Source organism: Pelodiscus sinensis, chromosome 3, assembly GCF_052426305.1.
Source record: "Pelodiscus sinensis isolate ZL-2025 chromosome 3, ASM5242630v1, whole genome shotgun sequence".
Taxonomy (NCBI): domain Eukaryota; kingdom Metazoa; phylum Chordata; order Testudines; family Trionychidae; genus Pelodiscus; species Pelodiscus sinensis.
In genome coordinates this window covers 79679017-79706657 of record NC_143054.1, presented here as the reverse complement: position 1 = coordinate 79706657, position 27641 = coordinate 79679017, and the positions used below count along the sequence as shown (strand labels likewise).

Sequence of the window (27641 nt, the reverse complement as noted above, 5' to 3'; positions counted from 1 at the left end):
TGCTAATGAGTTCAGCACTTACCTTGAGTTGAACAGAAAACCAATTGTAACTGTTACATCTTGCACATTCTACTTAATGTATCTGTTCTGTAAGACTTCTCTTTGGGTTGGAACTACATGGAGTTTAAAAGTGAATGAAGTGTTGTGATGTCTTCCACTTAAGTTCAGGTTTTGGACAGTACCCAGAGTATGGGATGAGTGCTTTAATAGTTTGAATAGATTAGTAAATGTAAGATAGTGACACAGATTACAGAACAGTAAAACATAGTTTTGCACCTTCTGTATCACAAAGAAGGTTGTTTTTTGCTTAATTACTGGCAATGTGCTTGGCACTGTACAGGAAATGTATAAAGACAGAGCCTGCCCTGAGATGTTTTCACTCTGACACACACAGTTAAAACAAGACACACCAGAAGGCTCAGAGAAGAATGCAAGTTTGGAGATAACTGGAACTTCCTAAATGTTCTGTGTAGTTTTACTTTGCTTCCAGTCTCCCGCAACTCTAGTGTGGTGTTAAAGTGGAGAAGGCATTTAATTTGGGTAACTGTTGAAACTGAACTTAAAGGAACTGAAAACATTTTGGTTTTCACACTCTGGTGCTCTCAGGCATAGGACTGTACCCTGGGAGATGTCAAGTGTAAGAAGTAGAAAGTCTACAGATCAACTTAGTCTGGAACTGCTGACATATGGGCACCTGAGGCTGTAAAGTCACTGTCCGCATTCCGTTAAATTCCATTCCATTCCACTTAATTTAATTTATTTTTTTTAATATGAGTCCCTTCCAGACTAGCTTTTGATTCTGTTCTTCTCAGCTGCAGAGAGCTTTTAATGTCTGTGGGACATATATTGTTGACAACAAGGCTAAACAAGTGTACTTTGCACTTGGAATTGGGGCGATGATGTTTGAGGTGGTTCTTAGATTGTCTGGAAGTTTGTGCAAAAGTCTAGGACCAGGACCAGAGAAAATTTTCTCTTGCACAAACTAGCTTTTTCCTTTAAGCACAATTTTACTCACAGGGAGAAGAGTAATTGAAAGGTCCTTAGCTCAGACTTCAGGCAATCTTTTAGATGTCCTGAGACCAGACCATTGGGTGCTTTGAAGATGAGGACAGTGTTTCTGGCAGAAGGAAGGGCTTCTAGGATATGTCTCTCCAAACTGGGGTGGTTGTAACTAGAGGACTCAAAAATTTAAAGAACAAATTTTAAAACAGAAAACTAGGGCAGTACAGAGAATGGACAAAGAAGGGTTAAAAATGTTTATCAACAAATAATGGTAATAAAACTTAGAATAAAAAATGGATTAATAAACTAAATAAAAACAAGATGCACATGGAGAAGCTTTCTAAATTTAGCAAGAAGAAAATACTTAAAATTCTAAATGAAATTACAACATAAACTGGCCTTTTGCCTTTCAATTTTTGGGACCAGAGAGATTTTATTTTTTTCAAGGATGTGCTAGAAAAGTACTAAGGATATTAAAATGTGATTATCTGGCTAATTGTGTAGTTGATACAATTTGTATCAACTATACAATTAGTTGATAAGTGCTGCTCTGCAGAGCCACACTGGGGGTAGTTCCAGGAGCCAACTGGAGCCAGGACTGAGCAGTCCTGGCTCAAGCCAGCTCTGGAGCCACCTACACTTTTGGCTCTGCATTTTGAACATAGTACGAACTGCTGGGCTATTACTATATTTAAAATGCAGACGCACATCAATCAGCACAATCTGTCCCAGCTTGTACTGAGTCCAGTGTCTACTATTCAGGGCAGACAGTGGCCAGCACTGGCCACCACCATCAGGAGTTGCTTGACAGAGGCAGCGGGGGGCAGGTGGCACCCTCAAGACAGTGCTGTGGGGAACCAGTTTTTAAGCTTCTGTCCACCCCCCCCCCCTTGCTGCCTCTCATAGAGCCCAGGGCGAGCAGGGTCTGCTTGAGTCCCTGCTTGTCCTGTGCGCTCCCTGTGTTACTTTTCTTTGTGAAATGTACAAGAGCCCTGCAGTGCTCTTGTACATTTCAAAAGCAGAAGTGCCTGCAGTGGGAACCAGCGGTAGTGGGGACTGAAGCAATCCCTGCTCATGCTGTTTCCCTATTGTGCCTCTGCCCCCCCGCCCCACATGGAGATGGTGATGAGAGGGAAATGACTAGTCGCTTACATCCCTAAAATATACTTTAAATAATGGACCCTTTGTACTGTTATATGAAAGTTTGGATACTTATGTATTTTATACCAACAGCCACAGTTTTGCAAATGTTTTGGGGCAGAAGTCCATTTTTTTTGAGCATGCACAAAGGTTAGTGTGATAGGTGATTGGCGTCTGCAGCAGGAGGGTTGCAAGGAGGGCCAGTCAGAGGAATGGGGGCAGGAGGGACACCCTATTTAGAGATAAAAATTTTGGCAGCAGCATAGAGGGGTAGTGCACCTTCTAAGTGCTATATAAATCACCTATGCTTAATGCAATGGATCCCTGATCCTTGATGGAGGTCTTTAGGTGCTACTGTTGTATAAATAGTAAAAATAACCAATTAGAAAGTATTACACAGTCTTCAAATAACTAAATGTTTTTCCTTTTCTCTAACAGTGGCCCCTAGCAGAGAAAATTGTTTTGTTGCCTATTATGATTGATTTATTAAACATTATTGATGTGTCAGTGATTGCTGAGAATTTTAATGAGATAAACTTTGTCCAAAATGGTAAGAGAATGTTACAAGACAATTTAATAGTCTCTTTAAGATTAATAGCATTCGGAGGACAAAATAGAATATACAATGTGGTATGAGGCCATCCACGGATATTTTTTTCTTTTGGTTTCAGGTCTGGCTTAATCTTTCTTGTGTGAAAAGGTAACGTTCATGTTCAGATAAGCCCATTCTAATGAATATAAACTTAAGTTAATACGACTTAAGAAATACATGAATTTCATCCTGTCCTTTCTCTTTCTGTATCTAAGATGGCTATATTTACCTTAAGCGTCACAAGATGCTGAAGTTTAAGAAGTCAGCATTTTTGCCATTTGTTTTGCCTTTTGTTTTTGTTTTACAATTTGGAAGCCAATTTTATGTGACTAAGGTTTTTTTTCTAATGGCAAATTTTTCATAAAAAAGACTGTGTTCTTTCTCTTGATAGCTGCTGCCTAATTGTGGGTGTTACCATAATAAATATCTGTTCTGGTGCCATGCATTTTTCAGATAACAGTATAGCTCTCTCCAACTGTAGTCTAGTAGTCTAGAATGGTGCTGTTGCAATTCTCACTCAGAGGAATGGGAGAACCTCATTTAGCAATTACAATTTGGCAGCAGCATAGGGGGTACTACTACATGTCACCTATGGTTAATACAATGGATCCCTAATAGGCTTAAACAGTGAATCAAGAAGTAAACTTTTTGGCATGTAACTTACTATTTCTTTCCATCAACCTATGGGGAAAATGTTCCTTAATTAAAAAAAAAAATCTAGCAAGGAGTTTTCTTCTGAATAACCTTTAGAAATACATATTTAATTCACCTACTAACTATAAATCCTTTTTTTTTGTCCTTGCCAAAGCATAAATAATCTCCAGATTGCAACTCTATTCTTTATAAATTAAACTTCGAAGTACTTTGAATGTCTAGTCATTCTTTTCCTTGGTTATGGACAAAATTTGGACAAACTGGGTAAAACGATGGTTTGATGGAAAAGTGAAGTCTTGAGTAAGGGCTGGAGTTACTGAAGAATGACTTTTTTTAGTTACAATAAAAAGAGGTATTATCTGACAAGGATATTAGTTTGCTCTCCAAGGATAAAGAAAATAATGCTTAAGGGTGAATATAAAACTGACACTTTTTTCAAATGCAGATAAAACTCTGAGAATGAACAGTATAAGGCCCAGTCTGAAATGTAAAACCAGGTGTTGGTTACACTGTGGTTTGAACCCATCTACTCTGTGATAGAAACAGTTTAAACAATATTTAGGGACAGCTATATTTTAAATGCGTCCCCCTGACATCTTGTTATTTCATACTATTAGGATGCTAAAGAAATAAAGGAGTGGAAAGCATTTGCAGATACCATTAAAGAACCATTACAACTCTGTAGTTGAGTCCCTTTTGCATTTTAAAACAAGAATTCAGTCTCTGGTCATTTGTGAAAAATATAGTGCATCCTCTCCAAACTCATAGCAATTACTCTTCGAGTACAAAATGAATTTTCTGAAAATTAACAAGTAAATCTACCCAGGAAAATCAGAGTTGCAGAAATTGCCCCACTCAGACTCTGTCCCCACATCTGCCTAAGACTCCAAGAGGGAGTTTATCAAATCCCCCCTTATTCTTCTCTTCTGAAGACTAAATAAGACAGTTCCCTCCATCTCTGCTTATACTCATGTGCCCTCAACCTTTTAATCATTTTTGTTGCTCTCCACTGGATTCTCTCCAACTTGTCTACATCCTTTCTGTACTGAGGGGCCCAATACAGGATGCAGTGCTCCAGATTTGGCCTCATCAGCATGGGCGGCAGGTAATGTAGGCAAGGGAAGGAATTACCTTTCCAAAACTTCCTATGCTGCCCAGCCACCCATTCCACATGGCAGCTGAGGCTCCCCGGTGACCCGAGCCACACAGCTCAGCAATCCTGACTCCCTGGTAGCCAGGCCACATCACTTGCCATTCACGTTTTCAGAGTGTAATCAGCTCTCAGTCTAGGGTCTTTACACTGCAGTGTTGGGATGAGCTTTGCACGCAGTTCCAGGAAGATGGCTTTACATGTCCAAAAGTTCTGCAGCCACTATTTGTCTTTCCATACATGCATTATGATGTGATTTTAGCACTCAGTGTTTGTTTCCTGAGCTGAGCACCGATGATCCACCATGCACAGTGGTTTCATAAATGCCAACCGCAATCATGTATTATTTCTTTCAGCAGCACACCGTAGGATATGCACCACCGATTCACTTTCTGATGAAATATTGCAGGACCAGTTGCGTTGTGTTCATAACACTCCTCACCAGACTGGTCAGCAGTTCAGGATCCATGCTGCTAGGCAGAGATGGTGAGCGCACAGTGAACAAGAACTGTTGAAAAAAGCATGAAATGAAGTTGGAAGTCCATGGAATGATGGAGTAGAGAGAACTGCCTCATGGGATGCTGAGTATGCCCCCTGGATGCACTGCAGTTCGTTCCCAAAGCTCTCAATGGCAGACTATAGCAGGTTGCACACTGAGATACGCTATAACACTGTCAGTGGGAAAACTACCAACTGTGGACGTGTTCTGCCAACACAAGGAGTGTTGTCAGTGTGTGCAACCAATCTAATTAAAACGACTTATGATCATTCTTGTAATTTAATTCAGCTAAACTCCACTATAGACATGGCCTAACTGCAGAGCTGAGTGTTAAGTCTGTGAGTGCATGTGACTTGTTGTGCCCAAGTGATTGCAAAATGGAGTGATTTGACTTGTTCGACCGCATTAAATGTAGTACAGAATGTTCTAAGTTTTCTTTCTCTTAGGTGGCTAGCTAAAGGTAAACAAAACATTTTTTTTAAAAAGGAGGCTACCCCTTTAAGATGGCTGCCATCTTGGGTGCCATTTTTAAAACCCCACAGCTCCGACCCGGTAATTACAGGGAAGCTGTGGGTTAGGAAGGGAGCTGGCAGCGGGTGGAAGCTGTTGGGGGGGGGCACAGGAGCAGCTTTGCGAGCTTCACTTTTGGGGGGCAAAAGCCTCATGCGACTCGCGAGCTGCAGGTTGGCCACGGCTGATCTAGACAATAAATCCGTTTCTCCCTGCCAAACTCCCTAATCATGGTAGGATAAAATGTGTGTTGACTGTTAGGAATAGCTAGCTTTCAGTCATAGAAATGACGGTTTTCCTTCACTATTAAAGCTCTGCTGCATCCAAGGAACGTGTCCACTTTTCTGGAACAGTTTCTGAAAAAGCAGATACGTTCTTTCACCATCCCTGTATTCCTCATTGCATGAGGAATAAGGGATGTTCCAAAAGAGGAGGTTGTTCCAAAATTTGACCCCATGTAGACAGGCCAAATTTTGGAAGAGCGTCTTCCGAAAAAAAGCAGAAAAGATATGCAAATTGCGGTTTGCAATTTGCATATCTTTTTCCGACTTTTCTTTGCAGTCTAGACATAGCCCTAGACTCTGTGTAGTCAGCCCAAACTAAGATACTTTCTCCACCTTCCACTGAAGATGCACATTCCCTGTTCGTTAAAGTAGTACAGAACCTTGGGCGTCTTGTCTGACAACTTACTAAGGCTAGATGAGCAAGTAGCATCACTCTCTTAAAATACCTCCTGTCATCCCCAGCTAACTAGGAAACTTTGTCCCTTCCTCCCACAAGAGGACCTGGCCACAGTGATTCATTAGTCTCTCCTCCTCCCCCCCCGTTGGATTAATGTAATTCACTGTATGGGGAAAAAAATGTGAAGAGAGTGCATATATTACAGCTTTTATGAACTATGGTTTCCCATCATCTCCAGGTAGAAGTGCTCCATGAAAAGCACTAGGGACTTTTCTGTGGAAGGCACTCAGATGTTATGGGCAGTAGCATAAAAGTCATATATCGATATAAACTGCAGAAATGGGCAAGTCAAAAACTCAGGAAATTCTAATGAGAAATAAGGCCCACATTTTAACTACTGAAGGTGATTTAAGCATTGTGACAAAATACCAAGAAAAGTGGTGGATTTTTCTTTTTAGATAAGTTCAAATAAATATTGGATGCCTTTGTAGAAGACCAGCTTTAGTGAAGCACAAGTTACTGGGTATGATATTGAAGTAATTGGGTGAAATTCTGTGACCTGTGTTTACACAGGAGTTCAGATGAGATGATCTAATGGTCCCTTCTGGCCTTAAAACTTGTGAATCTAGGCATTTTCACACTTAAAACATAGGAATTCTGTTAAGTGTAACCTTACCTCTGTCCTGGGTATGTAGTGCTTAGTTTTGGATAATTGTAACATCTGTACTGTTTTTTACCTTTAAATTACTGTGATTTGTATTGTCAATCTCCAACTTCATGTTAATATAGTTTGTTTTATAATAATTAAGAGATGAGGTCCAATAGAAGGACTCTAGCCAGAATGTACATAGAGCAGGTATGTGAATCCATAAGGTGGTAGGATTTAAAACTGTGCACTTTACTGAGAGAAACCCGGGGAAAGTAGATAACCATCAAAACAAAGTTAAGAATAGATTTTATGATGTATTCAGCAAATATACTTCCCAAGGCTTAAAATATTTGAAGTAAATGTTCAAAATAATTCGGAGTCTGGTAGGCAGCCAACATTTCCCAGGTTCACTGAGGATGCCTCTGATTCATTTTAGCATTCCCTCCATTGATGGGAGTGCTAGTCTAGGCCACCCATGGAGGTCTGTCAGTCCCCTAATCCTGCTTTATAGAGGGAAAAATGGCACATTGAACTCAATCTAGAAACCATTAAGGGACCAATGTAGAGCACAGAACTCTTATCCTACAACCAAAAAGCATTCTGTTCAATAATAAGGTGATTACATTTGTTATCCATTTAAAATACATTGTTTCAATTTCCTAATCAGACACAGATAGAATATGCAGCCCTGGATGTTGCTGTGGTATGATAATATAACCATTATTCCTTGTAAATTTACTTCCTATTTGTCTATGATGTTGATCTTATCTTTGCCATTGTTTGTTTTGATACATATAACTCTAATAGGTCATCTTGGACCAACATAAATCATTTTGCTATCCCTTGGTTTTAGCATTCTTCAGGCACTTGAGATTACCAGTGTTGGTTTCTCAACTTTCAGCCAAACTACATTGTAGTTAATATTCTTTATTCTTGTACAGACCTAAAACAAAATTCACTCATCATAATCCTTGCACATTTCTGAAATATGTAGATAGTCATCTGTCTGTCTGAGTCAGTTTGTTCAAGAATTCCTCTGAATTGATAAGAGCTAGGATCATCAAATTTGGTATGAAGCTTCCTTTTATCCTAATGTAAGCAAGGTCAGGATTTGGTTGTGCCAGTACAATGGTATGCATCTATCTCATAAAATGGAAATGGAAGGGTCTGGCAGGAGAGATAGTTATACTGTGCAATGACCACAAGGGAGCAGAATGCATCTCAGCAGAAAGTCACTCACCAGTAGCACCTGCTGATACCCTGGCCTGCCCCAGGCAGCACCAAGTGGCCTCTGCACATCCCTCCCCCTGGGCCAGGCCTGGGGAGCACCAGCTGGAGGTCTGCTCTCCATCATTGCTGTCACCAGGCCCAGGGTGAAGCCGGTGGCTGGAATGTGCGCTCCTCCCACTCCAGGCTGTCTTTTCCCAAAAGATAGCCAGCATCCAGGGTGTTTGGCTCTTTCCCCAGACCTGGGCAACACGAGATAGGTCTTGTAGTATACTTATATTGCTTCCACTTAAGACGAAGAAATTCTGGCTATACTTTTCCTACACAACTTATTCCTGGTTTGTTATTAAAGCCTGAAATCATATCATGATATTGTTTAAAAACAGTTCCAGGTAGATTCAGCACTGATCTCATTTGCAAGGCAAAACACAATGTTTACTCTGTCTTAACACTCAAAGTTGATATCTGGATATGCTTTAAAAAATATCTTTAAGGTATCTTGGGTTCAAAGCAAGGTATTGTGGGTTTGACTTATTAAAATAAAGTGTTTAAAATCTATAAAATCAAATTGTTAAAAAATGTGTCAATCTCTGTTGACCTTGGGCAAGCGAGGTTTGCTAGCTAGGATGAAAAGTCCATTTGACACCAATCTGCTCAGGAACAACCCCTTGCTGTTTTAAGAAATAATATATTTTGTACTACCCTGAATTGTGACACGTCAATCCACTTTCTGTTTATCACATTTTAAAATGTGATCAGGTTTGATCCTGTCGGGCTGAGTGTTCTGACCCCAATCTGGCAAAGACTGCTCATACTTTCCTGGATCTGGGACAGCAGGATCAAGTCCTTACTATGACTTTCTTGCTTCAGTTTTATCTTCTTTTCTTTCCTCCTCTTATCATAAATTAGGGTGTGTATTTTAAGTGTTGTTGTCAATGGCTTTTGCCTGATCTTGACAACTGTGCCATATTAAAAACAAACTACAAATTCACAGCTTTTGCTTTTTTTAAATTCAGTATTTATTTGACAGTCCATTGTTTTGTATTGTTTTTTCCAGGTCTTTATGATTTTCTGTTTTACCTCATATGAATATTAAAATCTAAACCAGTCATGATGCATCTTAACTTGTCATCATGACCATAATTTTTGAATCTCTTTAATGGGTTAAAAAATAGTAACTACAGGCTAAAAATAAAAGGTAACAAACAAAAACCAAGATGACTAAGAATGTCATGTGGGACTTTCAAAAGAACTCAGCATTGGTCTACTTCTGTTCTCATTTAAAATCCTTGGTAAACATTCCTATTGATTTCAGCAAAGTTAGGCAATCGTGTGCTATTGAAAATACTACTGTACTTGTAAAGACTGTTTCATATCCCTGACCCTAAAGATTCATATTTTGTTTTTCTGCACTGTGTGAAACCCCTATCAAAACTGAAATTGCAATGATCCATTTGACATAGGAGATATAAAAACATCAGGTTTTTTTGGTAAAGTGTGAAAGCAATGTGGCTAGATTTTGCCTTTAGTCATACACCACAGTAAAGTTTCAATTCTGAAGATGAGTGCCGGGGAACAGTTTTACCATTTGAGTATAATATAGTGACTTCATATTGTCTAGAAAGTGTTGATAACCAAAACTAATTTTTATCCATTAATTTAGTCATCAATATTCTAAAAGTAGTGCATTGTGGCATGCTACATTAACACCCATTATGCCCAAAGAGCATACTTAATTTATATTTTTGAAGTACTCCTGTAATTTTTCATTGTGTTCCTGTGTCTGTAGTTTGCAGCATTCTTCTGTTTAACAGCAGTGAACACGTAGAGCCTGAGCACGTGAGCAAGAGCCAGTAAGTCACTTAGCCACATCCTTGTGGGAAAGAAGGCTTGATGCCAGCTCAGAGCTCTGGCCTACCCTTCCCAGTGTCCCATTTCCAGCCATGTCTATTCCTGTAACACTTCTCAACATCTTTGGGTCCCTTCTCAACACTGCAATACAGAAGCAGCTTAAGCTCCCACCCAACAACCTGGGAAAATTAAACACCACCCCTGGGCTTTTCTGAGCAGCAATACTTCCCTACTCACAAGCACAGAGTCTGAGTGTAGAAAAGAAATGTTTAATGAAAGGAGGGAAATCACCTGACGTTAATTAGGGAAAGTACCACAAGCAGGATTTGTAATCCTCAAACTGTGAGCCAGACCCACATCCCAGAGCATTGTCTTTTGCCTTGTGTTCTTGAGTTCTACAACCAAAAGTTCCTTTTCTATGCCCCTCTCTGTTCCCTCACCATACCCCACTCACTGGTTGTCCTTGTTTTGTGAGCACAAGAGTTAAGAGGGGCATCTGTTTGTCTTCACCTTCCACCTGGGGAAGAAGGCATCTTGCTTGGTCTATCCTCTGAGCACTTGTTCTGTCTGACTCATAGCTGTTGTTCCTCCCCAACAGCTGCTCTCAGGGCTATCCCTAGGAAGTTTTGGGACCAGGGCAACCCAATCACTGGAGGCCCCATCCCTTCCCAAGTGCCTGCCTGTGCTCTACCCTGTTGCACCCCTTGGCTGAAGCCTCCTCCCCTGAGCATTGTGAGCTGGAGAATTACTGGGGAGTAGTGTTCCTTTTAAGGTGCATGCCTGCACGGCAGCAAACAAAAAGTTCTAAGCCTGCCCAATTCCTTCCAAGAGCTGCACAGCAGCACTCACCTTCTTGTGGATCTGCAAGGTGAGTAGTGTGGCTGCTTCCAGGGCTACTCTGGTGGATGGGGCTGTGCTGGGGGACAGCTGTTCCTTCTGCCGCTGGGGTTTGCAGCCACATGGCGGGCCAGCAGGTGTCTGCCCACCAGGGTTTGGTGCTGTGCGCAGGCGGGTGACTATCTGCCACCAGGGTTTGGGGTGGTGGGTGAGTGGCTGCTGCTGGGGTTTGGAGTTGTGGGTGGGTGGCTGCAGCCGGGGGTTTGGCATTACAGACTGTCACCAGGGTTTGCAGCCACATGGTGGGCGGGTGGATGCCACCAGGGTTTGGGGCTGCGGGAGGCCAGGTTGCTGCCACCGAGGTTTGGGATTGCTGGGGATTGAGGCAGCGGGAGGGTTGCTACCTGGGGCTTGAGACAGCGGCTGCATGGCATGCGGGCAGCTACTCTGGGCCAGGGCTGTGTGGCTCAAACACTGGCTTGCGGGATAGAAAATACAGAATCAGGTAAAGTGAAAGCAAAATCAGCATTTCTTCTGTCTTGAGTGGGACTGATTCACAAGAAGTCTGTTCTGCTCTGCGCTGATTAGGCCTCAGCTGGAGTATTGTGTCCAGTTCTGGGCACCATATTTCAAGAAAGATGTGGAGAAATTGGAGAAGGTCCAGAGAAAAGCAACAAGAATGATTGAAGGTCTAGAGAATATGACCTATAAAGGAAGATTGAAATAATTGGACTTGTTTAGTTTGGAAAAGAGAAGACTGAGAGGAGACAACCGTTTTCAGGTATTTAAAAGGGGGGGTGTCACAAGGATGAGGGAGAAAAATTGTTCTCCTTAGCCTCTGAGGATAGGACAAGAAGCAATGGGCAGCAAGGGAGGTTAAAGTTGGACATTAGGAAAAACTTCCTGTCAGGGTGGTTAAACACTGGAATAAGTTGCCTAGGGAGGTTGTGGAATCTCCATCTCTGCAGATATTTAAGAGCAAGTTAGATAGATCTCTACCATGGATGGTCTAGATGGTACTGGGTCCTGCCATGAGGGCAGGGGACTGGACTCGATGACTTCTCGAGGTCTCTTCCAGTTCTAGTGTTCTATGATTCTGCTTTCACACAGCTGTAAATCAGCAATAATGAAAAAACAGGTCTGTGTGTAAATATTTACACTTTATAAAAAGAACAGATGAACACAAAATATTTTGGGACCTGTTTTACTTCAGGACTAACTTTGGAATTTACTCTGTAAATTTATACATTAGAAATTGAATCACTCTGTTTTGAACTGCCCTTGAAGACTAAAATGTAAGGTTTTTACAGCTGTTGGTGGTGTGCTTAATTCTCCCATACTTCATTCTCCCATACTTATACTGAAATAAAATCTTTAAAAATGGAAGGAAAAAAGATTTGCTGTAGTAATCATAAGCAATGGAATATGGAAAATCTAAACATTCTTCAGTATTATACAAAGCAAAGCAATGGTCCATCTAAAATATACATGTCTGTGTTACTCTTAGCTTTACAAAGAGTGCTGGGGTGAGGGTAAAGTGTGTCTGATTTTGAACCAGAAACGAGAAGCTCTTGGTTGTGCTTCTAATAGTAACAATAACAGTGCAGGTAAGAGGAATGCTGTGCAGCTCTTTCTTTGTATTCTTCCTTGAAACATTATTAATCTGAAATTACTATTTGCTTGGTGCTGTCTGTGAAACTACTGACAGTGAAATTTTTACTACTAAGTGCAACTAAAATTGCTGTCAAATACATTCTTTATCTCCCAGTACTGGTACAAACATTATTTACCAACTTATCATAAGCTTGTGCTTTTACCATAAATTACATGTGTCATTAATAGTACCCATTTCTGGTAACTCTTCCCAATATAGTCCAGAAGATACATTCCACTTTCCTCTATAGAGTAAGTAAAAGAAGTCCTATATTACATTAGTGTAATTTTGAGTCTGCATGTTCCTTTGGGAAGACCCAATGAATTAACTGTAGATGCACACTGATAATAAAGAGTTCTCCCAAGCTGGTCATTTGTCTGGCTAGGATACTATAATAGTGTCTTTAACTATACACTGGAGACATATGTCTAAATATCTAGCATGAATTGGCCCAGTGATGGCTCAGGTATATATGATTCTGTTACTGTCAGTGTGTGTGCACAGGGTTCTGAAAAGCTGCAATTTTCAGGCTGTTGCAGCTCAGTTGTCTGTCAGCAGGCTTGGCTATGTTTATACTGGCAACTGAATGACAAACCTTATGTCCTGCAGAGGTGTTAGTTACCCCTCTCCTACCAAGACAAAAGTTTTGTCGAGGCAAGTACCAATGTAATCAGCGGGGTTCGCCAAGCCAAGCAGCGGCGAGGCCAGCCGCACGGTTTGGCACGCTGTGCATGTGCTCATCGCACTGCGTGGCTGTGCCAGCTTGTAATCTACTTGTCACAGGCGAGTAGATTACACTAATTGTCGAGCCTGGTGATCAGTATGTGGCGTGCAGGAGTGCTCTCCTGATGACCATGTGAATGCCGCTCTTTGGGATGGAAGTATTTTGTCAGCAAAAGAGCTGATAAACAGCAGCTTCACAGCCTGACTTTTAGTGGCATTCATGTGTTACCACTGATCCCAGACCTAGTGCCCTACCAGGCCTGTCGAGAGAGGGGAGGGGCGCAAAGAGGGCAGTTTAACTGGCACACTGCTTAACTTATTTCAAGTGTATTATTCTGAAATTTCCCTTAATCCTTGTGGAATAAGGTTTATAGGGACTTTAGAATAGTATGATCGTTATTTCAAAATAATGGGCATGCTGTCAAGACGTGGAATATGCTATTTTGGGAGACCAGAAGTATCCTGAAATAGCGCCTCAGTATAAACGTACCCTAAAGAGCCTGGGGCTCTAGCCACTGCTGTCTCAGTATGAGCTATGCTGCAGTGTGCTGCTTCTTGGCCTTCTATGACTTCTAAATCTGCACTGTCCACAGTTCCATAGAGCATCCTTGAGGCTAATCTAACATACTGAAAACTTTTCAGTATTTTCTTTTTATTTAACTTCATATTAAATAAACATTTGAAGTCATGCACCTTGTTAATTATCCCTTGAGTTTTTTATTCTTTCCTCCATAACATTTTAATTATATAAACGAATAACTTGGGTGCCATAGTGGCACACATCCAAACAAGCACACATGACCTCCATATTGGTGAACAAGCAAAACTTAACTCCACTCATGGATGGAATATCTTAGAGGGAATACTGCTAGGGAGACGGTGTAAGGCAGCAGCAGGGGTTGTGCCACCTCAACCCCCCATTCAAAGTGGCGGTGGGAGCCAGAAGGACTTGGACCCAGCCCACTGCGCTCTGCTCTGCTGCCCATCTCCCAGCCTGCAGCGCTCTGCCACTGCTTTCCACCACTGCAGCAAAGTGGAGCACAGCAGGCTGGGAAATGGGTGGCAGAGTGAAGCAGGCTGCAATGAGTGTGGGGGGGAGCCCTGACCCCCTGCTGCCACTTTATACCAGGCTCCTCAGATAATCCCCAGGGCTACCCTGGGCTCCGTGACTCTCCTCCAGAGGAAGTGGCCGCCATGTCAAACCGCCCCCTCCCCCGTCCCAAAAGCGCAGGGCCTGGGATGGCCATTCCAAACCATCCTGCGGGCAGGATGGCTCTAGCTACCTTGCCAACCACTGTTCCCCTCTGCTGGAAGTCTCACCAGATGCTTGCTTCCTGCTCAGTCCACACATCAGTAACCATCTGCCACCTGTCTCTTGGCTGTGACCTCTGCAAGTCTATCTTTTGAGCGCCTATGCCATTTGTCATTAGGGCTGTAAAATCCCAGTTAATCAGTTAACCGATAAGCAGGCAAGTGGGGGGCTGGCTTCTGCTCCTGGCCCCCCTCCTTGCATGCAAGCTACTAGCTCCTGCAACCACCCCCGGCACATGGGGCAGCTAGTTTCTGCTCCTGGCCCAGCCTGGAGTTATGGGCAGCACAGGCAGTGGCTGCTCCCTAGTACCAATTAACTGGCACCCAGTGAGCATCACCCAGTAAGGGTGATGCTTCCCAGGTAATTGGTTACCCATTCACATTCGTAGTACTTAGTGACTTTCAGCTCTTAATGATACAGGCTGTGCATAAATGTCTTTCCACTACAAGTGTTTTCAGCTGTAGAGAGGACTTTAAATAACAAAAGACTTTATTGGAATCAATTTAGCACTGTTTTTGAACAGTGGGAGGAACAGGTTAAACCAGACTAAGGACACTGAGGAAGAATCAACACACCTGGTTGGAACACCTGTTCCCACCCCGTTATTTTCCTAGGAGTCTGGAACCTGTGGCTTATCACGTCCCTCAACACAGTTCTGCTCCTCTTTACTCTCACAGTAAAGATAACATTGATAATGTTTCACTATCCCTTCAACTGGTAATAAAGTGATCTGTAACTCAACACCAGCCAGAGATGATCACTTGGAATTACTCATCTGCTGGATACCTACACAGAGTAGGTGTGTTCATGTAAACAGTTTGCTTCTGAAATCTCTCCACCTTTCCAATTAGTTGTTAAGGGAGAGTTAATTTGGACCCAGCCTACATCTTAAAACAAAACAACAACAAAAATCCAAACCTTCACATAGTACCTTAGAGGGAAAAATCCCTTCCTGATCCCTGTCAGTGGCCAGCTGAAATGCTGAAGCACGAACATTAGGAGCATAACACAATTGAAAGTGAGCACCAAGGCTGTTGTGCTCTGCCTTTGACATGACAAGCAATCTTGTCCTACAATTGCACTCATAAATTTGTCTAGTTACCTTTAAACTAATTAAGTTGATTACCTGCCAACTCCTAATTCTGTTTTTCAATTTCACTTGTCAGACGGTTCACATGAGGATTTATGTTAGCAAATTTCTTGGCAAAGATAAGACCTCAGCTAGTTTCTAGTCTTTCTGGTTATGGAGGGAAAACTTGGCAATGTTCATCCCAGTGCCTCAAAAAACAAAAGCCAAACAAAAAGAACCTTAACATTTATTATTTTTAAAATACCATGATTTGAGGGGAGGCTTGATTCATGGAATAAAATCCAGTATCTTTTGAAGTTAATGGGATTTTTGACAGGATTTCACCATGATTTTTTGAATGCTTAGGTCAGGCTTTTTTGATGTTTTTGTAGCATTTCATATTAAAACATTATCTGCCCTTCCCAGAACATGCTTTTTATAGAGCTAATGGACATTAGGTGTCCCAGAACAGCAAAAAACTATTAACATTATCTGTAAAGTTTTCTGGCAGAGAATATTCTGATAACCCTTCCAGATGTTATTTAATATATGGGGTGCTAGCTATAATAAGCATTTCAGGTACAGGATAGCTTTTTGCTTTAAAAAAGAATTCAAGACATTTATGTATGCGTTTAATTTAGCATCTGAGAAGTCCTGTTTACTACAAGCACTAAAAGTTCAGCTATGTGCATAAGCGTTCCAGGATCCAGATCTTTAACATAATATTTGATCTGCCTCATTATAGCTGTCATATAACACACTTTTGAATTGTTGCCAAGAAAAATCTGATTGTAAGAACTTCACATGAGTGAAAGTACTAGAAATACCCAAAAGGAGATTTTTTCCTTTTATTTAAAAAAGGTACATAAGTAAGCCTGACTTATGTCAAGGTTTGTCAACGGCACACATTTTTACCAGAAATACTTCTGAAAGAAGAATGGGCCTCTTCACCTTGAATTGTCCTTTAGCATAAATAGTTAGAATGCATTCTAAACTGTTTGCTGTTGTATTTAGCTATGACCATCTGGGTATATCTACACAATAATGTAAATCTACCCTAGGACTAGTGGGACTCAGCACCTGACCCATGTTCAAGAACCATGAGATCAGCCATCTCTACTGTATTTTAATCCTAGATTTCAGGTTTTCTGACCCATGCTTGAAACTAGGGCTCTGGCATCCATTCTGCAGTGCACTGGCCAAAGTCAAAGTAACTAGAGCCCTGCATAAATACAAAATTGATATCCACATCTGAATTTGCAAAAATGATAAGGAAATACCTGAAAACTTGCAAGGTTTTAGATACAAACTTTGTATCTGCAAAAATAAGGTATGGATATTCGCATCCACATCTGCGGATGCAGATACCTGCAGATATAAAGCAGATATCTGCAGATATGCAGAGTTCTAAAAGTAACCCTATCCCAGAGTGCGTAGTGACCCGCTCCCTCCCCCCAATGATGACACTCCTACAAATGTGTTGCAGTATGGGTAAACTCTGTGGCTCATCCTGTTTCCTAATAGTGATAAGACTCCTTATGGGATTCAGGTGCCCATCAGGAGGAGCACGTGACAACCTAAACCGCATAGTTAGCTCCTTTGCTGGCTGTCTCAATAGAATGAGTGCAATTTGAGAAGTCTTTGTACGAAACTACCATCTACTTTGAGAATTGGCTTCTAGGAGGCAGGGATAAGGGATTCCCAGGAGGCTCTGGGAAAATTTTGGGGCTAGTTCCTACTCGCAACCCTCACGGTGCATGCTTCCTGGACATCGCTGCACACACAACCTCAGGAAGAGTTAGGGTTGCCAACATTCCCCATTTCATTGGGAGTCTCCTGGAATCTGGTTCAATCTCCTGGAGGCTCCTGAAGCCAAATCAGGAGACTGGCCATTAAAAGTCCCTCAGCATAGCAGGTGTAAGACAGACTCCCTCCCTGACCTGGTCTCTTACCCAGTAAGCAGCTGACACATCCCCCCCTGCAGCCCCTTAGGGTTACCATACATTTGTTTTTTCCCCAGCCATCCTCATTTTCACATCTTAAATCTCCATCCGACTGGCTTTTTAAAATGACAGAAAATGTCCAGGATTTTTTGCCCCGCAAATGGGATCGGGGAGGGGGCGACGGCACATGCCTGTCAAATGGAACGTTCGGAGCTGCGCACCTGACTGTTCACAGCCGCTGTGCACACGCCCTAGTGCCTGGAGGGAAAAGCACATGGCTACGGCGGTGGCTCTGATGAGACCCAAGGCGTTACTCTCCATCCCACTAAATTTATGTCCCCAGCTCTGCAGGAGGGAAGGGGCATTGGGTTGGGGGGGGGAGGGGAAGGGAGCGGGGAGGTGCCTGTTTCTGGGGGAGGGATGGGTTAGAGCAGGAGGCCTGGGGGGGCCTGGCTCTGGGGGAAGAGTGGGTATATTGGGTTAGAGCAAGGAGCCTGGCTCTGAGAGAGGGCAGGGGCACTGGGATAGAGCAGGGAACTGGGCATTAGAACTTCTGACTTCTTTCCTTTCCTGTAGGTGGGAAGTGGGTCTGTTGGTTAGATTTGGGGTACCAGTCTCAGTTCTGTGAGGACTGTGGGAGCTGGTGCTTGGTGGGGCAGGCAAGGGAAAGGAAGGGATTCTGGAAAGCAGGATTCATGGGTTTCTTTTCTAGCCATGCCACTTCTCCCCTCATTTAATTTCATGCCCTAGGATGGGCCCCTGCCAGCAGCCTCCCTGGCCCCCCACTCTCTCCTCCGGCCAGCAGCCTGGGCTGCCAGCTGGTTGGCGGTGCTGCTGTAGCCCGTGCTGCCACACATCTTGGGGTGATGCGGCAGGGAAGCGGAAGCCCGGCGTGCAGCGTCCTCTCGCACCATGAGAACCAGTGGGGTGCACAGCAGGTCTGGCAGAAGCAAGGCGGCAGCCAGAGACCCGAGCTTGGCGTGCACGGGGACAAGTTTTCCAGTTCCGGAGCCCGGCCTCCTGTGCGAGTGGAACAGCTGCCACTGCAGTGGCACCAACGGGCACCAGGTGTCCTCTTTTTTGGAAGTTCAAATATGGTAACACCCTACCCTAGGTAGGGGCAGAGTGGGAAGCCTCTGCATATTGCACCCATCCCACAACTCTGCAGCTCTATTTGCCTGGGAATTGCAGCCAATGGGAATTGTGGGGGCAGTACCTGCATGGAGAGTGCCCCCCATGCCTAGGGGCTACAGGAACTGGTTGGCTGCTTCCGGGAGCAGCCGGGGACCAGGGCAGGTAGGGAGCCTGCTTTAGCTTTTCTGCACCACCTGCTGGGATTTGATGTGCCCAGAGTAAGCACTGCCCAGCCAGAGCCCTCATCTCCTCTCACACCCCAACCCCGTCTCCCATTCCTGCGCCCTCTCCCAGGGCCTGCACTTCAACCCCCCTACCCCAGGCTCAGCCCTGAGCTCCCTCCCACACTTCAGATCCCTCATCCACAGTCCATCACCCCTCCCGCCTCATCCCAACTCCTGTTCCATCTCTGTGACAGTGAGTGATGGTGGGGGGAAGTGAATGACAGATTATGGGGAGATGGAGTGAGCAGGGCTGGGGCCTCAGTGAAGGGGTAGGGCAGGAGCAGGAGTAAGGGTTTTCGTGTTTGATTAGACAGTTGGCAAACCTAGGGAGGGTGGAGGCAGAAGCAAGGGATAGAAAGCAGAATGGGACCAAGAGGCTGCCCTGTATGGAGGGGGAGTGACAGTGCTCTCAGATCACCACAACTGGAGAAAGGATGACGCCTGGCAGCTGCGAGCTGCCTCCTGCCTCCTGCCTAGCTTTGCTCCCTTCTCCGATAAGCTATGTGCTGCAGTGAAGAAAAGCAGGAACTGCAGTTGCTGGGAGAGGGCATGAACAAAGAGTGCACTCAGCCAGGCACTAATGATGTTTCCAGCCCCTGTGTTCGCTCCCTGCATTGCTGCTCCTCTACCACCAGGAACTCTGGACTATAACTGGGATCTGTCAAGCCAGGGTCATGCATATGCAGGAATGCCATGAGGCTTAGACTCTAGGTCCCAGCTCAACACAGGTGTGGATATACCAGTCCTGCAGGGGCCTGGGACCGTAAGTTCAAGACTTACCTTAGCAAAAATGCTGTGTAGATGCCAGGGGGATTAGGTTTGGGTCCTGGCTTATATTGCTATGTAGACATACCTGCAGAGTACCTTTCCCAGACCTGAAGAGGATCTTTGTATAGTTGTATAGAGAAGCTTGTCTCTCCTATCAACAGAAGTTAGTCCAATAAAACAGTGGTTCTCAATCTTGTCTCATTTGTGGACCCTCAGGGTTTGACAGACTACAGTGTGAAAGCCGCTGTTCTGTGGTAACAGCTATCTTTTATGGTCTTCTTAGACATAGAGAACTACAGATGGAAAACCACTGCAATAACGTATTACTTCACACCACTCTGCCTCTCTCTGTTGGACCCCCATGGGCTGGGGCGCTTCCAGCTGGACTAGACTAGACAGTGCTTACCAGTTAACTGGTTAAACCTTAACCTCTAGTCAGTGTAATGGTATGCTACTACTCAGTCTTCAAAAGTAGAAAGTGTCCCTTGTCTTCTCGGAGTTAGGTTATGTCTGCACGGGAAAGGTTTGGTAACAAAAGTGCCATCGATATGCAAAAGTCACCAAAAGTGAAAACTGGTCAACCCCTTTTTTTTTTTCCGGAATCCTATTGTCAAATTTAATTGCCATATTGTTAGTACCCTGTTGAAAGAGCAAAGCAATGTGAGCCAGCATCCCACAGTGCAGTATTGTGGGAAGACAGAGCTGATCCTTGGGATTCCCTCCTAATTGTGATCTCTCTGTGCTAAGGAATGTCAAAGGCAGTCTTCTCCAGCCTTTCCCCTGCAGCACCAGTCTGTCTGCCACTGTGGACCTAATGCAGGGCAGAACAGGAGCACTCCAATGATTTGTTCTTTGTTTGTTCCCCAAACAGAGCAGTTCACTCAGCTGTCAGATGCTTCCCAGAGCTTTGAAAGGGGAAGGGCACATGCCTGCAGGGCAGCAGAGATCAAAACATTGAGTAGAGCTATCAGGGAAGGCATTGTGGGATACTGATGAAAGCCAGTTCTCTCAACAAAACAAACAGTACAATCCACACTGGCTCTTTGTCAACAATAAAGGGAGGGGAAAAGAAAAAAAAAATCTCTCCCAAGGCTTGAAGTTTTTTGTTGTCAAAACTGTTTTTTTCCCAACAAAAGTCACATTGCAGTGTAAATACTTTCACTATTTTGTCACCACAAGGTAGTTTTTGACAACACAGTCATAGGCAGAGAGTTATATGGGCTTGTAGTGCCCATGCTCCACCAATATTCAGAGCCGGGGGCACTGCTCCACCAATATTTGGAGCTGAGTCTCTCCCCCGGCCCTGCCTGGAGTGGGTTCTGGCCCTCTCCCCTCACCCCCGCCAGCCCCCGAGCATCCCCCTCAGCTCTGGAGTGTCCCTGCTGGAATGAAAGCTGCGCAGGCTCTCCCTTGCCTGCGCGCGCTGCTGGCTGCTGTTGCCTATGGCAACAAGAGATGCCTGAGCACTCAGGAGGAGGAGGAGGCACACACGCGCTTACCAGCCCTCCCCTCCCCTGGCACCAGAGGTGTAGCGAAGGGGGGGGGGCAGTTGCCCCCAGGCACTGCCACGCTAGGGGGCGCCGGGGTGGGAGGGGAGGGCACGCTGCATAGGCCCACCTCTGGCTAGATCAGTGAGCCAGCAGCTGGGCCACATGCTGCCACCTGTAACGCACTGCGAGAAGAGGCAGCCGGCAGGAGCAGCCTCTTTTAAAAGTAAAATGAACTTACCTGACCTGTTCCTCCAGTGCTTGGCTCTGTGGGAGGGAGATTTGGTTGGGGGGTGCTGGGCTGCTTGGCTCTATTGGAGGGTGCGCATGTGTGGCGTGCTGACATGTCTTGCAACAGCTGGGAGGGGAGCTGCCCGGGCGTGGCGTGAAGTCACGGACCGGGACTTTAAAACCGCATGGCCCAATGTTGCACCGCGCGGTCCGGCATGTGGGCTGGAGCCTGGACTGGAGCCGCGGCCGCCCTGCAAACTGGAAGGCAGAAGGTGGGTGGCAGAGGAAGGGGCTTGTGCTGAGGGGAGGGAGGCAGGTCAGGAGAAGAAAGGGGAAGGCACCAAGGGACAGTGTAGAGGAGAGCCAAATGCCAGGGGGCCAAGTGGAGACAATAAGGAAAAGGGCAGGAGGGGAGGTGTCAGTGGGAGGGGGACAGGGTGATGCTGGGAGAGAAGAGTGCAAGGGTATTGAGAGCTAGAGTGGGGGAGGGGGTGGCGCTGGGAGAAGGCTTGAAAGAAGGGGTGGGCATGAGGAAGACGGGGATTGAGAAAGTCGTGTGAGGGCACAGGGGCGTGAGGGGGTGGGCATCAGAGAAAAAGGGGGCAGGGGTAGTGAGGGAAGAGGGAGGCTCCAGGGGGGTACAGGAGTAAGGGAAGGTGCAGGTGCCAGGGGATTCTGGAGGTGAAGCAGAAGGGCAGACACCTGCAGGGGAGGGACCACCATCAGAGGAGACACGCAGGGCAGGTGTGTAGAGGGAGGTGTTAGGAGTAGGGATGAGGAGGAGTAGCTCATATGATCAGAGTGGGGCTACTGGAAGAGTGGGCATAGGGGGGAGAGAAGGGCTGATGGAGGGGGGCAGGTCTCAGGAAGGCTGAGGGCAGAGAGAAGGGCAGGAGTCAGGACAGCAGAGGAGGGTGAGGAGTTGGGGGGTAGCAGGCACCAGGGAAGCTGATGGAGCAAGGAGAGGAGACATGGCAGCAGAGAGAAAAGGTAGAGTTTTATAAGATATTTATTAATAACTTGGGTGCCACTGAGTCCCATCCAAACAAGCCATATGAATTCAGTACCGGTGCACAACACAAAATTCATTCTGCTCATGGGAGGAAACTCTCAGGCTGTGTCTACACTGGCGGCTTCTTGCACAAGAACATCTTGCACAAGAACACGTTCACACTGCCATGTGCAAGCTGTGCTTTTGCGCAAGAAATCCCTCCTGAGCATCCATACTGCCCTCTTGCGCAAGAGAGCTTAAACCTGTTAGAAAAGAGCATAGCTCTTGTGCAAGATGCCCTCTCTTACCACGCTGGACTGTAAATTTCCTTGTGCAAGAGCAGGTGGGCAGTGTGAATGCTCTGCATGCAAGAAGCTGCAAGTGTAGACATAGCCTTAGAGGGAACACTTCCCCCAGCCTCTCCGCCCCTGAGTTAATGTCACACACATTGGGTTAATGCAATTGCAGGATAGTTGCATGAGGGGGGTTTGGTGGGAACCAAACTAATCCCTGTTGGTTGGAGGATGGTGGGAAAAGTCCTTAGAGAGGGGTCACATAACACCTTTTACTTCTGGTCATGTGTCCATCTTGCCCCAAGAGTGTTACCTCCAGATGCCTGGCTAATGGGAGTCGGGCGTGGTTAACAGGGGTCAGGGGTGTGGCTAATCGGGGTGGGGGGGCAGGGTGTAGGAGGGGGGACTAGACCCATTCTGGGCACCACCAAAAATTATACAAACCTGCAGCCCCTGAACACAGTGTGCCAGTGTAGACAAGGCCTTAATTGCACTCCATAGAGGTGTTGACATTAGGAAAAGAAAGAATGGAAAGCACATTTTTAGAAATGTGCAAAGTCACTGCTTGGAGTAAGATTTCCACACACACAGTTATGACCTTAATGATTTCTGCATTAGGCTGAAAGATTCATAAACCCACGCAAGAATAACAAAGTATTTAAGTCTGAGGGGTAGCCATGTTAGTCTTTAAGGTGCTACATGAATACTCATTTTTTAAAGTTACAGACTAAAAAATATATAGTATCATGAGCTTTCATGGGTAAAACCCACTTTAAGTATTCATTCTTATATTTAATAAAAATTCAAAAGTCATGATCATGTAATTCCCTTTACATTTATTAGATTTAAATTCCAGACTGGAAACTTTGTTTTCCCAGTTAAGGTTCTGCAACCAAACAACCTTCCCTCCAAGGTGAGGTAAGACGTAAGGATTTTCTCCTTATTCACATAGTATCAGGTACAGGAAGACTTTTGATTTTAAATAAATATTTGATATAATTAACAACATAGCTTTCTACTTTTAATATGGATTTGAAGAGTAACCCAAATTTTACCCAGGATCTTAAACTTGGAGATGCTGTGTTTATTTTTGGAAAATGGCATAAGCCCCCAAGAGAACAGAAAACTGTTGGGTGGGAAAAATTGGGACATCTGGGCATCCAATAACCTTGAAGTTCAGCGAGGGAAATATAGGCTGCTGAAAACAAAGATTGTGTGTTTTGCTGATGAAATTGCAAAACATGTTTGCACAAGGCTATTATGGTGTTGGGGGAGGAGCCTTCAGGCCAAATTGCTAGAGCACTTTATACTTAAAGTCACACATGTATCTGCTAAATGTTAAGCGTCTATGATCTAGGTGTTAAATAGGCTTAATTCCCTTTTTTTTATTTTAAAAAGAAGGTAGAGGCTCTTAAGTGAGGCTGGGCAGAGATGATAGATAACTGAGGGAATACATGACTTTCTAGAAAAAGTAACCTTTGTCAAAAACAGTTTTTTCCCTGCCAGAGAAGATGCAGGATCGCTCCTCCCTCACCTCATGTGTCCCCAATAGTCATTGTGATGGCATCTGCATAACTGACCCCTGAAATTATCTGCCTGATGAATGGGTAAGTTATTAATAGTTACTTCGTAATTTAAAAACAGCTGCCTAGGCTCAATATCCGTCACCACTCGTGTCCTCGATAAGGGGCTACTGAAGAGCTAACATTTTTCTATGAGGTGCCGAGACTGCAGCGAAATTCGTGCAGCACACGCGGGGTGATCTCAGTGGATGTTTGCAGTGTAGAGCCGGAAAACGTTTGTCTGACACATTTAGCTCAGCTGTAGATTCTGTCATTACAAGCGCTGCTGTGCGCGCCCGGCTCTCCCAGCTACGCTCCCTGACGTAAGGGGAGCAGGCTGCTGCTCGCGGGGGGTACGGCGGGGTGTCCTGTAGTGACCTGTGGCCGGCTACTTTCGCTGGGTACTCAGGGCCCCGCGGTGCCACTGCAGCCCCTTCCTCACTCCCCCTGCGGGGCGCGCCTCCCAGGGCAGGCAGCGCGCGTCGCTCCGCCTCGCGGCCCCTCCGCCTGCTGCGCATTGGTGCTGGCGGCAGAGGGGGCCGGGTTCCGCTGGGCTTGTTTGTACGTTGCATCTCCCCTGGCCCTGGCGCTTCGCTTTAGCCTTGGCCTCGCCGCTGCCTTCAGCAGAGGGGAGCGACGGACCTGACCCGAGCTGTCCCTCCGCAGGGATGAGGCTGGCGGCCACGGCCAGTCACAACGAGGCGTACGCAGTGCAGGGGCTGCTGTGCAACCGGTGCACGGGCCGGGGGCGCAAGGTAAAGGGGGTGCTCGGGTTGGTCAGCGTCGGGGATGGCCGTCCTCGTGAGCGTCACTTGCTTTGTGTTTGTGCTGAGCAGCTGGGAGGTAGCTACCGAAGCCACGTCTGGCTGAGCCCGGAGCAGTCCCTCTGCTGGGCAGTTGAGCTGGGCTTCTCCGGGACTCAGCACTGCCTGTGGTGGGCTATCTGTTCTTGCCGTCCGTCAGCCGAGGTGTGTTGAGTGGACTTTTATTCCCCCCCCCCCCCCGAAGGGAGAGCCTCTCAGGTTGTGCTGTGTGCACCCCTCTGCTTGTTACCTGTTGGCGCAATGTCACTGGGGGTGGTTATAGCAAAACATTCAGAACTGGAAAAAGGAGGCTGGAAAACCAGGACCACCATCCCGTTGCTCTTTGCTTCCAAAGGGAAGTAGCAGAAGTCCCATCATTTCAATCATTAAAAAGTGCCCAAAGCCAGTCCCTGGGAATGCATTGTAGGGAGCCATCCTTCGCTCAGGGAGGTTGACCCCCAGGTTGTGTAATAGGGGTTTTCTTTCTCTTTTTTCAGTGATATACAAACACATTGGCTGCTGGTGCAAATTTGTCATTAGTCTTCAGAGTTAACATGCACCTGAAATTAAGTGTCCATTTATGCTTTTTAGGGCTCTTTAAAACTACACACTAAGTAATTTTCTGCAGGATTTTCTAATAATACATCTGTCTCAGATTATTAGCTTTTGGAGGGGCAGTGAATGTTGTCTTGTCAAATCTAAGTTAAATAATACTGTTCTGGCCTGCTCTGGATACCAGGAATGAAAACACTTAATTGGGTCATATTTGCATGTGAAGCTTGATGTGATGTTAAGATACTCAACTTAAATAACTTTAAGATGATATAATACAGCACTCTTCAGCAAATATGAAGACAAAGTTTGGTGCTTCATATTCAGAATTAAGTTTTCTGGTTTATTATTTGTGTTGCAGTCTTAATAGTATTTAAACCTTGTTTATTGCCTTCAGAACCATGCTGCTTTCTCCCAGCCTACTTTCTCCTTCCTTAAAGCTTCTGGTATTGAAAGTTTTCCTTTTGGAGCTCCTTTTAATACATATAAACAGGGCTCGACAAACCGCTGTTTCTACTTGCCTGTGGCGAGTAGATTTCAGCTGGTTGCTCCATGCACCCCATTCACCAGCGCTATGCGCATGTGCAGTGCCGGTCTGGTGCGTGTGGAGCTGGCGAGTTGCTCTTGCCGCAGTTTGTCGAGCCCTGCATATAAATATGATCTTAATACATATTTATAAAGTATTTTCAACATAATACAGGTTTAAACTAGGGATGTAATATAGCCAATTGATCGATAAGCAAAAGCTTATAGGTTAATGCTATAGTCTACACACATTTCCCCCCCCACCTCCTCGGCCAGTAAATTTTTTAGCAGGCTAGCCAGCAGCCCAGCTCAGTCCCTGCTTGCACTGGGTCCTGGACCTACCCCGCTGTGCCTCTGAATTTAAAGTGGCTCTGAATTTAAAGTGTATTAGGAGCTAGGCGGGCAAGCAGCCCGGCTCAGTTCCAGCTCGTGCCCGGGGACTATAAAATAGTTGACTGATAAGAATTCATGAGGTTAATCGACTAGTCAGTTAACCAGTATTTAACATCCCTAGTTTAGACACTGATCTTTTTAATTCTAAATACTTGGTGCTGATTTAATTTGAAACCAAGTGAAACAGGTAGTGTTCTTGGTATGGTTCCATCATAAGCCCAACTTCTTACACATTTGTGCCAGCCTGTCACTAGATAGAATGTGATGGCATAGCTGAAATGCCATGGATAGAACTTCATTTATGTGTATTTCCAGATATGTGTGAAAGGAGTAGCCATGTTAGTCTGTAACTTTAAAAACAACTAGCAGTCCTGTGGCACCTTAGAGACCTGTGTGTTAATACTTATTTTGAGAAGATCCAAAATTACCACTACTGGTTTTTATTATTATTAATAAATGAACAAGAAATTATGGAGATAGCACTTCTTAGGTTTTATTCCTGCCTCCATTGTGGACCTGATGTATGTCTTTGGGTAATGCAATTGCCCAGTTTTGAGTGGATGTTGAGAAATATAATATTTTTAAAAGCACTCTGAGATCTTTAGCTAGAAGGAACTTTCCATTTCACATAATCTTGAAGAGCTAATAATATTTTAAGGACTTTTATTGAAATACAGTAAAACCTGTGTTATCCGGCATTCCGGTTATCTAAAAATTCCAGTTATCTGAGTGTCCCATCAACCTAGGAAAAACCAACGGACAATAATAGTAAAACTCAAGTTTTTTAATATTGGTAGTTTTGTAACATGAGGCAGTTGGTCTCACATTTCTATTTTAAGCTAAAGATGATTAGAACTTAAATAAAAAATTGTTAAGCCAGTCATGGTAAACCAAGCCAGGCCTGTGTGCCTACAGATGTGACAGTATTGTGGCTGGGGGCAATGCCGGTTAACAAATTTTCTGGTTAACAGAGTGCCGGATAACAAAGCTTTCACTGTACAGTAAAACACTTTTACTTTTGTGTGATGATTAAAATCAATACAGTAGGCCTATTGAACTCGATAGGGTTTGTAACCAGAACGGAATGATTATTAGTTATCACTTAAACCTGTATGGGTGAACAAGCTGAGTGCTTTTATTCAGGAATAGTTCTGATTGTTCCTGAACAAAGGAACTGGTGTCAAC

The 27641-nt window shown here is 44.7% G+C and overlaps 1 protein-coding gene across 8 annotated transcripts in view; it reads left to right on the top strand.

The window, feature by feature from the left end:
- The window catches only part of SESN1 (sestrin 1), a 131419-nt gene that overhangs the window by 69113 nt on the left and 34665 nt on the right, over positions 1 to 27641 (top strand). Inside the window, exon 1 of one of the 8 annotated variants that reach the window (XM_025184721.3) lies at positions 23934 to 24228. The exons of 5 other annotated variants lie outside the window; for them this stretch is intronic. Coding sequence is in view for 1 of the 3 variants with exons in the window: in XM_006123190.5 (XP_006123252.3) it covers positions 24852 to 24938 (87 nt within the window). In the remaining 2 variants the exon portion in view is untranslated. Of the gene's footprint in view, positions 1 to 23933; positions 24229 to 24321; positions 24507 to 24564; positions 24939 to 27641 lie in introns of those variants that run through there. 2 more of the 8 variants (XM_075923088.2, XM_006123190.5) reach the window with 2 other exon arrangements.